At 42.8% G+C, this 17,259-nt stretch overlaps 1 protein-coding gene across 3 annotated transcripts in view; it reads left to right on the top strand.

The window, feature by feature from the left end:
* The window catches only part of slc12a8 (solute carrier family 12 member 8), a 112,668-nt gene extending 101,577 nt beyond the window's left edge, over nt 1-11,091 (top strand). For 2 of the 3 annotated variants that reach the window (XM_028807997.2, XM_028807995.2), the window contains 5 exons: nt 1,801-2,476; nt 2,685-2,785; nt 5,817-5,934; nt 7,412-7,472; nt 10,767-11,091. In XM_028807997.2, coding sequence (XP_028663830.2) covers nt 1,801-2,476; nt 2,685-2,785; nt 5,817-5,934; nt 7,412-7,472; nt 10,767-10,932 — 1,122 coding nt within the window. In that variant the 3' untranslated portion in view covers nt 10,933-11,091. The remainder of the gene's footprint in view (nt 1-1,800; nt 2,477-2,684; nt 2,786-5,816; nt 5,935-7,411; nt 7,473-10,766) is intronic. The other variant, XM_028807996.2, reaches the window with a different exon arrangement.
* Nucleotides 11,092-17,259: the final 6,168 nt, after the last annotated feature.

Here is a 17,259-nt window from a genome sequence, read left to right on the forward strand (position 1 = left end):
CTCCAGAGATGTTCAATCGGATTCAAGTCTGGGCTCTGGCTGGGCCACTCAAGGACATTCACAGAGTTGTCCTGAAGCCACTCCTTTGATATCTTGGCTGTGTGCTTAGGGTCGTTGTCCTGCTGAAAGATGAACCGTCGCCCCAGTCTGAGGTCAAGAGCGCTCTGGAGCAGGTTTTCATCCAGGATGTCTCTGTACATTGCTGCAGTCATCTTTCCCTTTATCCTGACTAGTCTCCCAGTTCCTGCCGCAGAAAAACATCCCCACAGCATGATGCTGCCACCACCATGCTTCACTGTAGGGATGGTGCCAGGTTTTCCCCAAATTTGACGCTTGGCATTCACACCAAAGAGTTCAATCTTTGTCTCATCAGACCAGAGAATTTTCTTTCTCATGGTCTGAGAGTCCTTCAGGTGCCTTTTGGCAAACTCCAGGCGGGCTACCATGTGCCTTTTACTAAGGAGTGGCTTCCGTCTGGCCACTCTACCATACAGGCCTGATTGGTGGATTGCTGCAAAGATGGTTTTCCTTCTGGAAGGTTCTCCTCTCTCCACAGAGTACCTCTGGAGCTCTGACAGATTTGACCATCGGGTTCTTGGTCACCTCCCTGACTAAGGCCCTTCTCCCCTGATCGCTCAATTTAGATGGCCAGCCAGCTCTAGGAAGAGTCCTGGTGGTTTCAAACTTCTTCCACTTACAGATGATGGAGGCCACTGTACTAATTGGGACCTTCAAAGCAGCAGAACTTTTTCTGTAACCTTCTCCAGATTTGTGCCTTGAGACAATTCTGTCTCGGAGATCTACAGACAATTCCTTTGACTTCATGCTTGGTTTGTGCTCTGACGTGAACTGTCAACTGTGGGACCTTCTATAGACAGGTGTGTGCCTTTCCAAATCAGGTCCAGTCAACTGAATTTACCACAGGTGGACTCCTATGAAGCTGCAGAAACATCTCAAGGATGATCAGGGGAAACAGGATGCACCTGAGCTCAATTTTCAGCTTCATGGCAAAGGCTGTGAATACTTATGTACATGTGCTTGCCCAATTTTTTTATTTGTAATAAATTTGCAAAAACCTCAAGTAAACTTTTTTCACGTTGTCATTATGGGGTGTTGTGTGTAGAATTCTGAGGTAAAAAAACGAATTTAATCCATTTTGGAATAAGGCTGTAACATAACAAAATGTGAAAAAAATGATGCGATGTGAATACTTTCCGGATGCACTGTATGTGTGGTTCCAAACAAGATCTGGGTGGGCAAGAGCAGCAAGTGAAATATGCCAGCTTTGGCTTAAAATAGAGGATGGCACTGGATAAGCAGCAAGTGAAATGTGCCAGCTTTGGCTTAAAATAGAGGATGGCACTGGATAACCTGGCATGCTGTTTGTTTGGAGGCAGCCTGGTACCGTGGTGGTGGCCCAGAACCTGGAAGTGATGTCAGCAGTCCCAGGCAGAATTTCCAGTGTTTGGTCTACAGGATATACAAGAGAAAGGGTTATTTGCACCCTGCCATCCCCTGGCCTGGCATGGAATTACCTTCTTTTGATCCTTGTAGCTGCCTCCCATGCGCACATGTGTGATGGGATATAGTAACAAGAAAACCTTTACAGCCTTCGTGAGTATGTAAATTGACTAAAGCTTTAGAAAGTATTAACGACCATGCGTTTGTCTCATCCATTTTTTGGCCCAGTATTTTCTCTGTCTGTTTCTCTCTCCGGCAGAACAACTCCCAACATACAAAAATTTGCTTTTGTAATATTCTAGTTATATTTAATATGTTCATGTTTTTTTTTTTTTACAGAGAGGACCCAACAAAACCCCAGTGGCTGCCATATGCTTGACAAGCCTTATTACGATGGCCTTTATCTTCATTGGCCAGGTGAACATCCTGGCACCAATTGTGACCATTAACTTCATGCTGACCTACAGCGTCATAGACTACTCCTACTTTTCTGTATCGATGAGCTACATTCTCCAGAAGAAACAAAGAACAACTCTCTTAGCGGAGGAATCCCCGAAGAGGAACTCGTGCAAGGCCTTCAGCCCTCAAAAATGCCAAAGTTATGGGACAGTTAGGGCTCTAAATGGCCATCAGGAAGGGACTTTGCTGGAGTTCACCAAAGACATGGACCAGATTTTTCAGCCGCTCAGCCTTGAGCCACAAAAGGACGCCACAGATGATCGTCTTCTGAATCAGAGAGACAAAATCCTAAAGCCACAAAATGCGGCAAAGCAAATGCTGCTGGACAGCTTCAAACTGGACAAGAACTCCTCTAAATCAAACACCCCAGTAGACCCCTTGGGGAGAGGTGACAAACGGACCTACGGTTTAGACCTTGACAAGACTTTACAGACTCCTGAAGAAACAGACCATGAATGGGAAAATTCCTTGAAACTGTTGAGCTCTTCTGAAGCAGAGCCAGAATTAGGGAACTGCAGTGCAACCGTGGATTTGAGAAGACCCAGTTCTACAGAAGGTAGGGGGTTTTAAAATGGGTTGCTTTGTAGATCAGTGGTCAATGTCTCTATTACTGGAGGGCTTTGAGGTGAACATTTCATCCACATTTTTATACTTTGAATGGAGCTTTTGCTAAGAAGGCCCATCTCCCCCCTTAGATTTGAACACAAGACGAAAGTTTCAGTAATTTGGACCATTGGTTAAACTCTGATCTTTTCTTCTGTAAGCAGGTGATTCTGAAAGGCAGAAAGTTCCAGAAACTGAAATTCACCAAATGCCATCCTCCTTCTACTCCAGACTGTGTAATCACTGGGTGTCGTTCATTGGTGTAAGTGGAAGATCTGCTGTCCTCACCATCACTGCTCCTGTGGGAAGTCATGAACAGATAAGACAGAGAGAGGAGAGCTTGAGGAACATTTCCTGGACTCCCCTTTTCATCCATCTATCCATCCATCTTCTGATTGTGCTCTTACTATTTTAAGAATCTGAGATCTTTGTTTTATGAATGTGGTGAGAAGTGATGGGTGTGTTGGCCTGACGTCCTTCTCAGGGTTGAGCAGATTCAGACTCCCAGGGACTTGTATTGGAACAAGTGGGCTTGAGAACATGGGTGGATAACTAGACTGCAGTGAAAAATATTTTATGGCAGGCCTCAAGTTATGTTTATCTCTGTGGGACATCCTAAGACTTCACGGAGATCCCCTCCAGGTTGCTGGATATCATGGCCCGGCCTGTACACTTGTACTGTTAGTGTTGTGCAGAGTGGAGGCAGAAACTCTACGTTTTTCCCAGTTGATTCTGGGGTTTGTCAGTGGTGTGTTCTGCTCCTACTCTGTTCAATGCTTGCATGGACTGGGTGGTGGGCAGAGTCATGGGGTCCAGTGGCTGTGGGACACATGTTGGTGAAGAAAGATTCACTGATCTTGACTTTGCTGATGATGCTGTGATCTTCATGGAGTCAATGGAGGCTCTGATTGGGGCGCTCGAGAGACTGAGCGAGGAGTCTGAGTGTCTGGCCTTGCGAGTGTCCTGATAAAAACCAACATCCAGGCCTTTAATGACCTCTTGGGCACGGTCATCAGCAGCGTGTCTGTCTGCGGAGAGAATGTTGACCTTGTTGAGAGGTTTACTTACCTTGGCAGTGGCATTCATGTCTCTGGTGACTCTTCCTATGAAGTCAATAGACGGATTGGGAGAGCATGGGGGGTCATGAAGTCGCTGGAAAGGGGTGTGTGGCTCTCCTGATATCTCTGCAAAAGGATGAAGGTCCAAGTCTTTAGAGTCCTGGTGCTCCCTGTTTGTGAGACATGGATGCTATCCAGTGACCTGAGATGAAGACTGAACACCTTCGGTACTGTGTCTCTTCGGAGAATCCTTGGGTGCCATTGGTTTGACTTTGTGTCGCTCACGGAGTCCTGAGGCACATGACCTGCATTGTGAGGGAGCATCAGTTACGGCACTACGGCCATGTAATGCAATTCCCCAAGGGTGGTCCGGCTCAATGGATTCTCATTGTTGAGGACCTGAGTGGCTGGACCAGGCCAAGGGGGACGCCCATGTAACACCTAGCTGCGACAGATAGAGGGTCATTTCTGGAGGGTGGGACTGGGCCGTGTGTCTGCCTGGGTGGTTGCTAAGCAGGATCCCAAGCTGTTTCGTCACGTGGTGGGTGCGGCAATACGCTGTACCAATGCCTGCCCCCTGACCTGACCTGACTTGTATAACAAAATGAATATTCTGATGTGAACTATTTTACATGCAGTGCCTTCAGAAAGTATTCAGACCCCCTTCATTTTTTTTACTTTTTTGCTAAAATCAATTTAATTCAGTTTTCCCCACACTTAGATTTGGGGATTTTCTGCCATTCTCCTCTGCAGATCCTCTCACGCTCTGTCAAGGTGAATGGAGACCATCTGTAGGGCAACTATTTTCAGGTCTCTCCAGAGATGTTTGATTGGGTTCAAGTCCGGGCTCTGGCTGGGACCCTCAAGAACATTCACAGTGTTGCCCTTAAGCCACTCTTGAGTTGTCATGTGGTCCACTGCAGTCTGGGACAGGTTGTCATTAAGGATATCTCTGTTCAGCTTTCCCTCAATCCTAACTGGTCTCCCAGACCCTGCCACTTCAAAATAACCCCACTGTGTGATGTTGCCACCACCAGGCTTCACTGTTGGAATGGCATTTCACAGTTCATGGGCGCTGACTGGTTTCCTCCAGATGCTTCGAATTGAGGCCAAACAATTCCATCTTAATTTCATCAGACCTTGTTTCGCATAATCTAAAAGTCCTTCAGGTGCCGTTTTGCAAACCCCAAGTAGGCTTTCACGCATCTTCTGCCCAATTTGCCATAAAGCCCGTATTAGTCAAGTGCTGCAGTGATTGTTCTGTGTCTGGAGGGGACCTCTGTGCCTTCGCATTTCCCAAATAATAAACTCCTATCTCCACACAGGTTCTTTGGAGCTCAGCCAGTGACCATCAGAGTGTTGGTCACCTCTCTTACCATGGCCCTTATCCCACAATTGCTCAGTTTAGCTGGGAAGCCAGCCTGGTTGTTCCAAACCTCTTCCATTTAAGATTTATGGAGGCCACTGTGCTCTTGAGGACCTTCAATTTGATCAGGGAAAAGTCTTTATTAAGCCATTCCCAAGGATATAAGATTTTTGGTTTGATGGGTTGAAATCTGAGAAATCAGCCATAGACCTCAGCATTAACATTTGCAGAGCACCACATATTGGAATATATTTTGTAATGCACGTAGTATTGCACGTAGTAATAAAATGCATTGGATTTGTCTTTCCAACAGATGGTTCATCACAAATATGTGTAGTAATAAAATGTATTACTGAAAATGTTTGTAATGGGCCATCTATTGCAATGATAGATGCAATACTTAATGTACAGTATGTATCTGTTATATACCATTTGGTATGGGATTCATAAAGTCAGTATTAGTATTTGTGATGTGCCATCTGTCGGAATGACAAATGCAATGCACATATCTCTGTTACAGTATATGCCTTATAGTTTGAGGTTCATAAAAGGAGTATTAATATTTGTGATGGAATTGCAATGCATTTTATTATTACAAATGTTACTGGTGCACCATCTGTTGGAATGACCGAGAAATACCAACCTTATGGGTACACAGAAACACAGACACTTGTCCATTTATTAACATGGATTATCAACAGTACAATTAAAATTTCCATGTATATGCAACACCTATAGGATTTGATGTCAAGAGTATTACACACATTAAGCAATACATTTTGCAATATTAAGTGACCATCTCTCATTATGTTATAGCCATTTGTGTCTATTTATCCTGATAATGAGCTGCTCTTCTGTGTTGTTTTCAGGCTTTAAGTTCACTTATGATCATGTTTGTCATTCAGTGGATATACGCCTTGGCTAATATTTGTGTCGCCATTCTTCTCTACTTCTACATCGGGCAGGTGAGCCCAGGACTACCACCAGGTGCGTGAGCAACACAGATATTTATATGTATGTTCATAAAATATTTTTTGTAACAATGGATAATATTTAAAAATAACAGTTAAAATGGAATGTGCAAAAGTATTCATTCCCATTAATAGTCCTCATCTTTCTCTGGATTTCAAAAGATACAGACACATATTCCTCCGCCAATTGTTTTTATTGACATGCCTAGTTTTCTAACAGTTTATTTTTAAAGCCAAAGTAAACCATGTGGTAGTGATGTATTTCTATCCAGTTTTCACCAATCGATTCAGTGGAGCGCAACGCGAGTTTTAAAGCGCATGCGTCACCTGCATTTTTGACTCTCGTTTCACTGATTCTGGTTGATGTTTAAAGCGCATGCTCAAGAATAGCCAGACTCGTGAGTCTCACTAATTTGATTCGTGAACGAGTCTCTCACTACGCCGAGAATCAGTCTTGCGATTTTCATTCATTTGAATCGCGAATTAATTTTGATTCGTGAATCATTACGAGTTGAACAATTCTCATTCACTTGTGATTCTATAATGTAACGCCTTATTTTGATTATGCATCTTAAATGAGTTATAATGCTTTGAGTACTGATGCAAGACGATGGCATACGAATTATGTTTATATATAATGTACAAATGATTAAATGATATATTTGTGATACGATCAGAGGTGGACCCCCGGGACTTTACGTATGCGCCAGCATCTAATCCTAAAAACGAATCAAATTAATTAAAATTGATTCACGTAATCTGACAGTTTGAAAGATCTGAATCAGTAAAGTGACTTGAAATGCCTGTCACTAACTCGTAATGATTCGTCTGCGAATCAAATGAACGAGAATCCTTACACACACTGGTTTGTTTTACGATTTAATCACGTCGAGGCCCAATTCATACGATTCACTGAAATAGGTCGTTGAAAAAGAACGTGTTGTTCGTGAATCACCCATCACTAATATTGAGACACTGGTGGCATAAGGAACCCTAGGCAGAGTGCCAGTGCCTTGCAGGACCCACTCATGGACGAACATGCCCATCAGGGCTGAATTAGAGGCACACGGTAACCAAAGTTGAACATCTTTTTGCAATGTGAGTTGAAAGCCAAGAGTAGACTTAGTAAGCAGAACAGGCAAACTCCACAGACAACGACCGGCGGCAGAATGGTGGATGTCTGAGGGAGAAACAACTGTGAAAGGAACAGGTTTGGAAAATTCCTGGATGTTGGAGACATGTTATGCATTGTGAATTATGCAGAGGATTCCACATTTTTGCCATTTTTGTTTTTCTCACTTTTTCAGACAAACTTGCCCTAAACTGGAAACGCTTACAAAACATTTAGGCAAAATATGAAAGAGTAATATATAAAAGGGTAAAACAAGTGTTTTCTTTTGTGTAAATTTCCCATCAATGGTGTGTTGCTACATTATAAACTTTAGAAGAAATCGTAACCTGTTGTATTTATTTTAATATATTTCTGAAATCAGGAGCAGCGGCAAATTTCAGCTTCTTGAAGTGGATCCAGTCGTCGTTTCAGTTTCTGAGCAGGTGAGTAATAAGAATAATTCTAATTCTGTCAGTACTCTGAAGCTCGAGCTGCCTTTTTATTGCTGATCTTCGGAGTGCCCTTCATATGCGGCTTCACTGTGAGGACACGCCGTTATCGGGCCATCGCAATGTTATTTCACAGTTGATCAAGCGTCGGTCCGTGTGATTCACTGAGATTTTAGGATTACAATTTTAAAAAAAAGTAATAAGAGAAGACTTGATAGTCTTTTCACAAAATATAAATTAAATTTAGGTTTAAAATAAAAATGACAGTAGATGATTCATGCCGATGATACATAAGAAGCTGACAGACTAACTACAACAGACTGCACTTCTACAGGTATTGAGCTAAAAGGTAAAGACTCTATAGCGCCCACTGCTGGGATGTGTTGTCAGATGCATTTTACTTCTTTAATCTTATTATTAAAATAATGCACCTTTCCCACACTCAAAAACATTTTTTTTGATCTTTCTCAGACTGTCAAATAATAAGAATTTTTTATTTACATAGGGTCATGATTGTTGCCAGTAAAACGTACAGTGACATTCTTACTTGCATTTGCTAATCAACATGCACCATATCTATCTATCTATCTATCTATCTATCTATCTATCTATCTATCTATCTATCTATCTAATCCTGCCAACTACGCTAAAATATCTATCTATCTATCTAATCCTGCCAACTACGCTAAAATATCTATCTATCTAATCCTGCCAACTACGCTAAAATATCTATCTATCTAATCCTGCCAACTACGCTAAAATATCTATCTATCTATCTAATCCTGCCAACTACGCTAAAATATCTATCTATCTATCTATCTATCTATCTATCTATCTATCTATCTATCTATCTATCTATCTATCTATCTATGATATAGTGCCCTATCTATCTATCTATCTATCTATCTATCTATCTATCTATCTATCTATCTATCTATCTATCTATCTATCTATCTATCTATCTATCTATCTAATCCTGCCAACTACGCTAAAATATCTATCTATCTATCTAATCCTGCCAACTACGCTAAAATATCTATCTATCTATCTAATCCTGCCAACTACGCTAAAATATCTATCTATCTATCTATCTATCTATCTATCTATCTATCTATCTATCTATCTATCTATCTATCTATCTATCTATCTATCTATCTATCTAATCCTGCCAACTACGCTAAAATATCTATCTATCTATCTATCTATCTATCTATCTATCTATCTATCTATCTATCTATCTATCTATCTAATCCTGTCAACTACGCTAAAATATCTATCTATCCATCGTGCCTTTCTATTTATCTATCATATAGTGCCTTTCCTATCTATCTATCTATCTATCTATCTATCTATCTATCTATCTATCTATCTATCTATCTATCTATCTATCTATCTATCTATCTATCTATCTATCTATCTATCTAATCCTGCCAACAATGCTAAAATTATCTATCGATCTATCAATCTATCTATCTATCTACACACACACAGGGTATTTTTTTCTTTTCAAGTCTTTCATGTTGAATGTAGTGAAATTCTTACTTGCACATCTCCTCCGAACAATGACAATACAATACCAATGAAAGAGACACACCAAAACAAGTATAAATAACATGGAACGTGCACATTGTCCTGCTGTGATATTTGAGTATGCAGCTTGCATAAGTCAAGTTATCACATGGAACTGATACTAAAGAAAGACCGTTTCATTGAATAAGTCATCCTCATGCATATATCCATGTGTGTTTGTACTGAGCTCTCCCACCCTGACGCTGCTGCCGTTAGCCTGCGTGTATCTAAGTGACGTTTTGCGATTCTGAACTCACTTGCACTTCAGTTCCAATGATGTCGAGCTGGTAAGCCTCAGACATGAAATTAGATGCAAACCAAACACTGGTGGAATCACAAAGTGCCTCCACTTCCTACCCAGATGTGATGATGGCAGCATGTGGACCCCCATTCCTTAGCTTTCAGTTGCTTCTGAGGGATTTCTTAGGCTTTGTCAGGGTATGTTCAGTTTGCTCAAATTTTATTGTTATGCAGTTTAGTTCAAATTGTGAAAATTAAAGCAACGTACACATTTGTTAACTTAATGTAGTTTAAATGTAAGATGACATGAAAACAAACTAAAAGCCCTCCAAGAAAAGTAGTACTAAGTAATATTACATACACACACCTATTTATATGTATGTATGTACGTGTATATACTGTATGTATATTAGAGTAGATAAACTAAGTAGATGCACACAGCAACAGAAACATAAAAAGCAAGAATGCAGACTCACAGCACAGATAATACAGCCAATCAATCAATCAGTCGATAAGTAAATAAAAATAAACTCGATGAGTACCTCATATAGATGCATTGAATTGCCTGATTGCAGTGGGCAGAAAAGACCCCCAGAGGCGCTTTTTAGCACACACTTTGGGTGGAATGAGCTTGTGGCTCAAAGTACTCCACGGGAGCGCCTCTTGGCTTTTTCATGATGGCATCCTATTTTTTGCCACCATCTTGTTTTTCCAGAGAGAGAGAGAGAGAGCGCCTCCTGGAGGGGATTTTTCATGATGGCATCCAATTTGGCCACCATCCGTCCAGGGTGGGCCTTGTGATGGCGCAGGCTTTCCCTGAGAAGTTTGTTTCAGGCCTTGTGCTTCTTTTGAGCTCAAGTTACTTCCCCAGGAGTCCACCACACAGGCTACTATGGCCTGGTAAGTAGGATTGGCTCCAGCAGACCCCCGTGACCCTGTGTTAGGATATAGCAGGTTGGATAATGGATGGATGGATGGAGGTAGGTAGGTGGATGGTATAATTAATGGAGTGCAGCATCGGTGGGCATAGCTAAAGGTTAGAATGTCAGAGACACAACATTTCATTTCATCAGAGCTTTAGCAGAAGTGAAAGCTGCTATATAATAAATCAGTGACTGCTTGATGTTAAAGGCAACAAAGGCTGTGGAGGCTGTGAAAGGGGCTGCAGACGCACTGTGGGCACCATGACTAAGGCAGTGCCATGTGGATTTGAAACCCCTTATCCTACTTCAGTACGTAAGGCACTATATAAACATGAGGTATGCAGAATGGATCTTCCATTACTTTCTCTAACACTGTCGCTCAGTCTGTAAGCTGCTTGAGACTTGAAATGAGAAGCCCCTGCTAATTTTAGCAGTGTGTGTGTGTGTTTGGGGGGTGTAGGGTGGTATGCACTTTGCTAGGAGATGTCTAAAGGAATGGCAGCAAGTCAAAGTCCCGATGACCACTGTGATTGCCCATTGTGCTCTCTGCTTTCAGAAGAGGTCCGGCACCTCGGGAGCAGATTGTTGTGACGCCCTCCTTTACATCCGTTGGCATGGAGACCAAGCAGCTCACCGAGGAGAATGCCGATTTCGCCTCCCGTGACCGCTACCACCATTCTTCAGTCTTCAGCCAGGAAGAGCTCAATCACCGGCTCAAATGAGCAGGACCTGTAAGAGATGGAGTGGTGCCCTTCAGCGGAACGGGATGGCGCCCTCGTTCCCCAGTCCATAAGCCCCCTTACACATGCTGGAAACGCGAGGGGCTTTTAGGGGATGCTGCCTGAGGTACTTCTAAACCAGCAAAAACTGACCACTTTGTGGGGGAAAAAAAAAAAATCCAGGAAAATCTACGGTCGCATGTTTCTTTTTTTGGACTGATAATTTTGACCGGACTGGTTCATATTTAACGACGAAAATGTTACCTCAATGAGAAACTTGAATGTTTTACACTACTGTGAAAATTCAGTTTTAACCTAAGATGGGACACGTGTCTAACAGCTCCCAGGTTGGACCCTATGGTGCAACATGTATCAAACTCTGAGAGCTCGGGTTACAATTTCGAGACAAATATTTGATGTGATCTCGAGTGTGGTCTGTGAACAAAAATGCTCACGTTTGTTATGGCCGCTGGCCATCTTGCATGAAACATTGAGGCTTTGGTTTCAGAAGGATAATAAACTGCTTATGAAACTAACTCCATTTGAAAACTGCCTCCTGTCTGCATATCCTGGCCATCAGAGTTAGGATTGGCTTTGCCGGAGCGCTATATAATTATTTTTCCATACAGGGGCATTTTCCTACAGGTGGTTCTTGGCTGTGAGAACGTTCACGGCCACCACGGGTGTATTCCGTTCTGTGACCAATGCAATGCAATAAAGTCTGAAAAGCTGGAGTCCTTCTCCCTTTCGTTATTTTTATGTAGTCTTGTACATGAAATGAGGTGGTTTTGTCGTGGTGGTCCTATCCTCATTCTAGAACCTTCCATATTGACCGGAGCATCCCCAATCCTTGGACTCCTGCTCTGTTAAGCTGACAAGCAGTTGCAGTCCGCAGCTCTGCTTGGGGGTCACCATCAGCGTTTGACAGCACCCGGGGTTGACGTACATCCCACCCAGCCACCCCCTTCTCTTCTCTCTCAACCCCAGTTGGTTCAAAACAAAGCAGAGAAGCAGGTTCAAATGTTTATTCACTCCATACAGAACAACATTCTTCAAAGTGCGGTTTTTAATGTGCCAAAAAGCAGAAGCAAACAAAAGGAAGTGACAACAGTGCCACCTGGATGGACAGCAGCAATTCTTCAAGCTAAGGGGTCCGGTGCCCGATGTGCTTAAAGGACCAGGTTGCTCTTCTACAGGGAAATGCAAAAGTATTCAACCCCCTTGAGAGTCCTCATAATTTCTTTTTTTTTTAAAACATTTTATTGAATTTATTAAAAGCAAATAACATTCCATACAAGCCAGTCAAATTTTACAAAACCAAGTTCAAATCAAATCAAACCCCCAGCCATGAGAAAGAGAGCTAGGCCAACAGAGTAAAACTTTAATAGTTGGAAAAATTAGTAAATAAATACATATAAAAATGATTAAAATAAATAAGGGAAGAGCAACCACTTCCTCCCATTTAAATGCTTATTCTAAAATGTTATTGATGAGATCTGGCCAGGTTTTTAAAAAGTGTTACACAGATCCTCTTAAGTGAGAATTTGATTTTTGTCCAATTTCAAATATACTGCTCAAATCCAAGTCAAAAACACTTGTGGGCTATTGATCTGGTCAGTTAAGTAGCAGGGGGGCTTGTTCATCAGTTTCAGCTTCTTTGGTGCACTAGAGAGGCAACAATGAGACGACCCCCAGAACAGGAATGAATGGTTTAACAGGTTGAGGCCACTGACATTTTTCCCTCCTCATCTGTTTTGTCCCTCATTTTGCATTTGGCTACGGTCAGCGTCACTACTGGTATCATAAGGCCATACCTGGACCCTACAGAGGTGGCACAGGTAGTCCAACTTCTCCAGGATGGCACATCAATACATGCCTCCCATTGCTAGAAGGTTTGCTGTGTCTCCCGGCACAGTCTCAAGGGCATGGAGTAGATTCCAGGTGACAGACAGGCAGTTACTCGAGGAGAGCTGGATAGGGCCCCTCTTAGAAGGTCCTTAACCCATCAGTAGGACCCACCGCTATCTGCTCCTTTGGGTAAGGAGGAACAGGATGAGCGCTGCCAGAGCCTACAAAATAACCTCCAGCAGACAGGCCACTGGTGTGAATGTCTGTGACCAAACAATCAGAAACAGACTTCAGGAGGGTGGCCTGTGGGCCTGACATCCTCTAGTGCAGGGGTGGGCAGATTCAGTCCTGGAGGGCCGCAGTGGTTGCAGGTTTTTGTTCCAACCCAGTTGCTTAATTAAAAACCAATCCTTGTCAATTATTTAATTGCATGGCTTGTTAGTGCATTAACTCTGCCATGTCAGGTCATTCTCATATCCTAGATTTATTTTCCTTTCTAAGGATATCATCCAAATGATTTGAAGACTAAAACAGATGAGTTATTCTCAGTGCTTCACTTTTTTCTCTTCACTTTCCTTCCAAGTATTTAATTAAACCAAATAGTGCGTGATAAATACACACAGGTGTAAATGGTAACAAGCTAAATGGAGAAATGCGGGTCTCTTTTGTCATTTGCATGGTATTGCTAATTAGGAGCAATTAAAAACCAATAATACAGCTGTTTAAGACTAAAATAAGCAATAAGGGTTCAAAATCTTAACGAGCGAGACAACTAAAGTGAAGCTGAAGTGTTACTTGAGCAATAAGGGTTTCTTATTAAGCAATTGGGTTGGAGCAAAAACCTGCAGCCACTGCGGCCCTCCAGGACTGAATCTGCCCACCCCTGCTCTAGTGGGCACCGTGGAGCTCGATTGGCATTTGCCATAGAATACCAGAAATGGCAAGTCCACCGCTAGTGTCCTGTGCTTTTCACAGATGACAGCAGGTTCACCCTGGGCACATGTGACAGACGTGAAAGGGTCTGGAGAAGCCATGGAGAACGTTATGCTGCCTGTAACATCGTTCAGCATGACCGGTTTGGTGGTGGGTCAGTGATGGTCAGTCTGGGGAGGCATTTCCATGGAGGGACGCACAGATCACTACAGGCCAGACAACAGCACCTTGACTGCCATTAGGTATCCGGATGAAATCCTTGGACCCATTCTCAGACCCTATGCTGGTGCAGTGGCTTCTGGGTTCCTCCTGGTGCATGACAATGCCCAGCCTCATGTGGTGAGAGGATGAAGGAATTAATACCATTAACCGGAACCCCCATGCTCTGCTCGCCTGACATCGATCCAATAGAACACCTCTGGATGGGACATTATGTTTCGGTCCTTCCAACACCTCAGACTGTCCAGGAGCTTAGTGAGGGCCTGGTCCAGATCTGGCACAAGATCCCCCAGGACAACATCTGTTGGGGGGGGGGGGGGGGTGGTGGTTATACAAACTTCTGATTACGATTTGGAGTTGCTGCAATGAAATTTCAGCCAAATTGACTCGCCTGCCACATCATTTCTTCCCTTTGATTTTCAGGGTGTCCCTCTGTCGGTTGATCACTTTCATTTTCATCCTTTCATTCCTAACACAATAATAATAATAATACCAGTCCATATCAGTAGAGATAGCCAGCAGGATTTTTTTTTCCCCCATTGAGACCTGATATGTTTTCAAAGTGTTCCTTTAATTTTTTTGAGCAGTTTAGTACAATATAGAACATCAGTTACCCACTGACTTAAAAGAGGTGAGTTAGGATTCTTCCAGTTGAGCAAGACAAGTCTACGTGCTAATAGCGAAGTAAAGGCCATTAGAGTTTGTTTGTCCTTCTCCACTTTGAGCCCACCAAACATAGCTGTTAGTGGATTAGGAGGGATTGTGACCACACAGGCTCTCTGAAAGGCATTTAAAGATTTTGGTCCGGAGTGACGTTCATTTGGTGCAGGCCCAGAACATGAGGCCCAGTGAGGCTGGAGCTCGATTGCAACGTTGGCAAGGTTGGATCTTGGCCCGGAAACATTTTGGACAATTTTAAATGAGACAGATGTGCTCAATAAGTTTAAGTTAAATAATTATATGCTTGGCGCATATGGAGCTCGAGTGAAATATGTGCTGGGCTGCCTTCCACTCCATTTCTGAGATGTTGTGTGAGAGATCCATTTTCCACTGTAGTCTTGCAAGGGAGGGACTTTAAAATGATTTCATATATTACAGAAATGCTGTCCAAGTCCTCAAGACTGATCAATATTTTTTCTGGAAGTTCTCACAATTTTCTGCATGACAAAAGACTTGTCCTCATATTTATGAATTCAGTATTTTGAATGTGAACTCTTCTACTGTAACAATTTCCAACGTCAACAGAAATCATTTTCTACAGATAATGAACTCAAGAAGAGTTATATATTACATTCTTTGTGATTCAGAACTATCTGATTATTTAGGTCAGGGGCGTCAAACTCCAGTCCTGGAGGGCCGCGGTGGCTGCAGGTTTTCATTCTAACCATCTCCTTCATTAGTGACCAGTTTTTGCTGCTAATTAACTTGCTTTTATTTTAATTAACTTGTCTCAGGCCCCTTAGTTGTTTCTTTATCCTTAATTAGCAGCCAAACAATAATGAGACACAAAACAAGCTGCCACATGACAAGCTAACCACATTATTTGAATATACAGAAAAGTGAAGATCTCAGTAAGGTTGGTCTTCGAGGTCACCAAAACATTTTGACGATGTTCTTAGAAAAAACAGAAAACCAACAGGTTTGGAAATGTCTGCTGTGGTGGAATGAGAGCAGCAACAAGCCATGGAATTAAATAACGGGCTTAATACACAGCAAGAATCGGCTTCTCATTAAGGAAATGGTTGGAATGAAATTGGTCGGAGTTTGAATCCCCAGTTTAGATGATCATCTGTCGTCTCATTTCATGTCTCATTTCTGTTTGGATGTCAGTTTAATGAAGAAAAGAGTCAATTCAGAGGACTGAATCCTTAACAACAGGGCTATGAAAATTAAGGGAAAAGGAGTGAATTAGCAGTGAAAACTGGTCTCCGATTAGGAAAAGGGTTAGAATGAAAACCTGCAGCCACTGCAGCCCTCCAGGCCTGGAGTTTGACAACCGATTTTTTACCAGGTAACGCTTGTGGTTGGTCTGCCAGCCTCTTGGGCGCGAGAAGCAGATCATAGATATTTTATACAGTGGCTGCCAAATAATACAAAGAGTACACGACATGCATTTTGCACTTACTGGGACACACTTTTGCATTCCCTTATGGGGATCGAAACCTCAGCACCTGAGGCAAAGCCTCTGACACTGTGCCATGGCAGCTGGTTCACTTATTTGATGGGGTGAAGATCGGAGTTCAGTATTACACTCTTAGTTCTGAATTACAATCTGATTATTTACGTGGTTACCTACCGGGTTACACTTGTGCTTGGTCAAACAGTTGGCAAAAAAACTCCTTTCATTAATTATTTAATACATAGTGCCTTTATTGTATGTCTGGAAAGATTAAAGGTAATATATAACACAGTTGATCAAGCTGCCCTGTGGGACATCCTGAGGGTTCGCAGGATCCCCTCTGGGTTGGTGGATGTCATGGCCGACCTGTACACTGGTACTGTGAGTGCTGTGCAGAGTGGAGGCAGGACCTCTGCATTTTTCCCAGTTGATTCTGGGGTTCGTCAGGGGTGTGCTTTTGCTCCCACTCTGTTCAATGCTTGTATGGACTGGGTGTTGGGCAAGATCGTCTGGTCCAGCGGCTGTGGGGCATCTGTTGGTGAAGAAAGATTCATGGATCTTGACTTTGCTGACGATGCTGTGATCTTCACGGAGTCAATGGAGACTCTGATCGGGGCGCTCGAAAGACTGAGCGAGGGGTCTGAGTGTCTGGGCTTGTGAGTGTCCTGGATAAAAACCAAAGATCCAGGCCTTTAATGACCTCTTTGGCACAGCCATCAGCAGTGTGTCTGTCTGCGGAGAGAGTGTCGACCTCATCGAGAGGTTTACTTAACTCTGCAGTGACATTCATGACTCTGGTGACTCTTCTTATTAAGTCAGTAGACGGATTGGGAGAGCATGGGGGGGCGGGGTCATGAGGTCGCTGGAAAGGGGAATGTGGCACTCCTGATATCTCTGCAAAAGGATGAAAGTCTAAGGCTTTAGAGTCCTGGGGCCTCATGTATAAGGCCGTGCGTAGAACTCACACTATAACATGGCGTAAGCACAAAAGCTGAAATGTGTGTACGCACAAAAAAATCCAGATGCATAAATCTGTGCGAACATCAACTTCCACGGTCTTCCGCTCCATAAATCCCAGTCAGCGTGAAAAGTAAATCACATGCATGCGCCTGCTGCCCCGCCCCAACTCCTCCCAGAATTACGCCTCTTTGAATATGCAAATCACTATAAATAGCCCTTAAGCTCAGCCTTCTCTGAAAAGACAATGGGAA

This window comes from Erpetoichthys calabaricus, chromosome 8 (assembly GCF_900747795.2).
Source record: "Erpetoichthys calabaricus chromosome 8, fErpCal1.3, whole genome shotgun sequence".
NCBI lineage: Eukaryota > Metazoa > Chordata > Cladistia > Polypteriformes > Polypteridae > Erpetoichthys > Erpetoichthys calabaricus.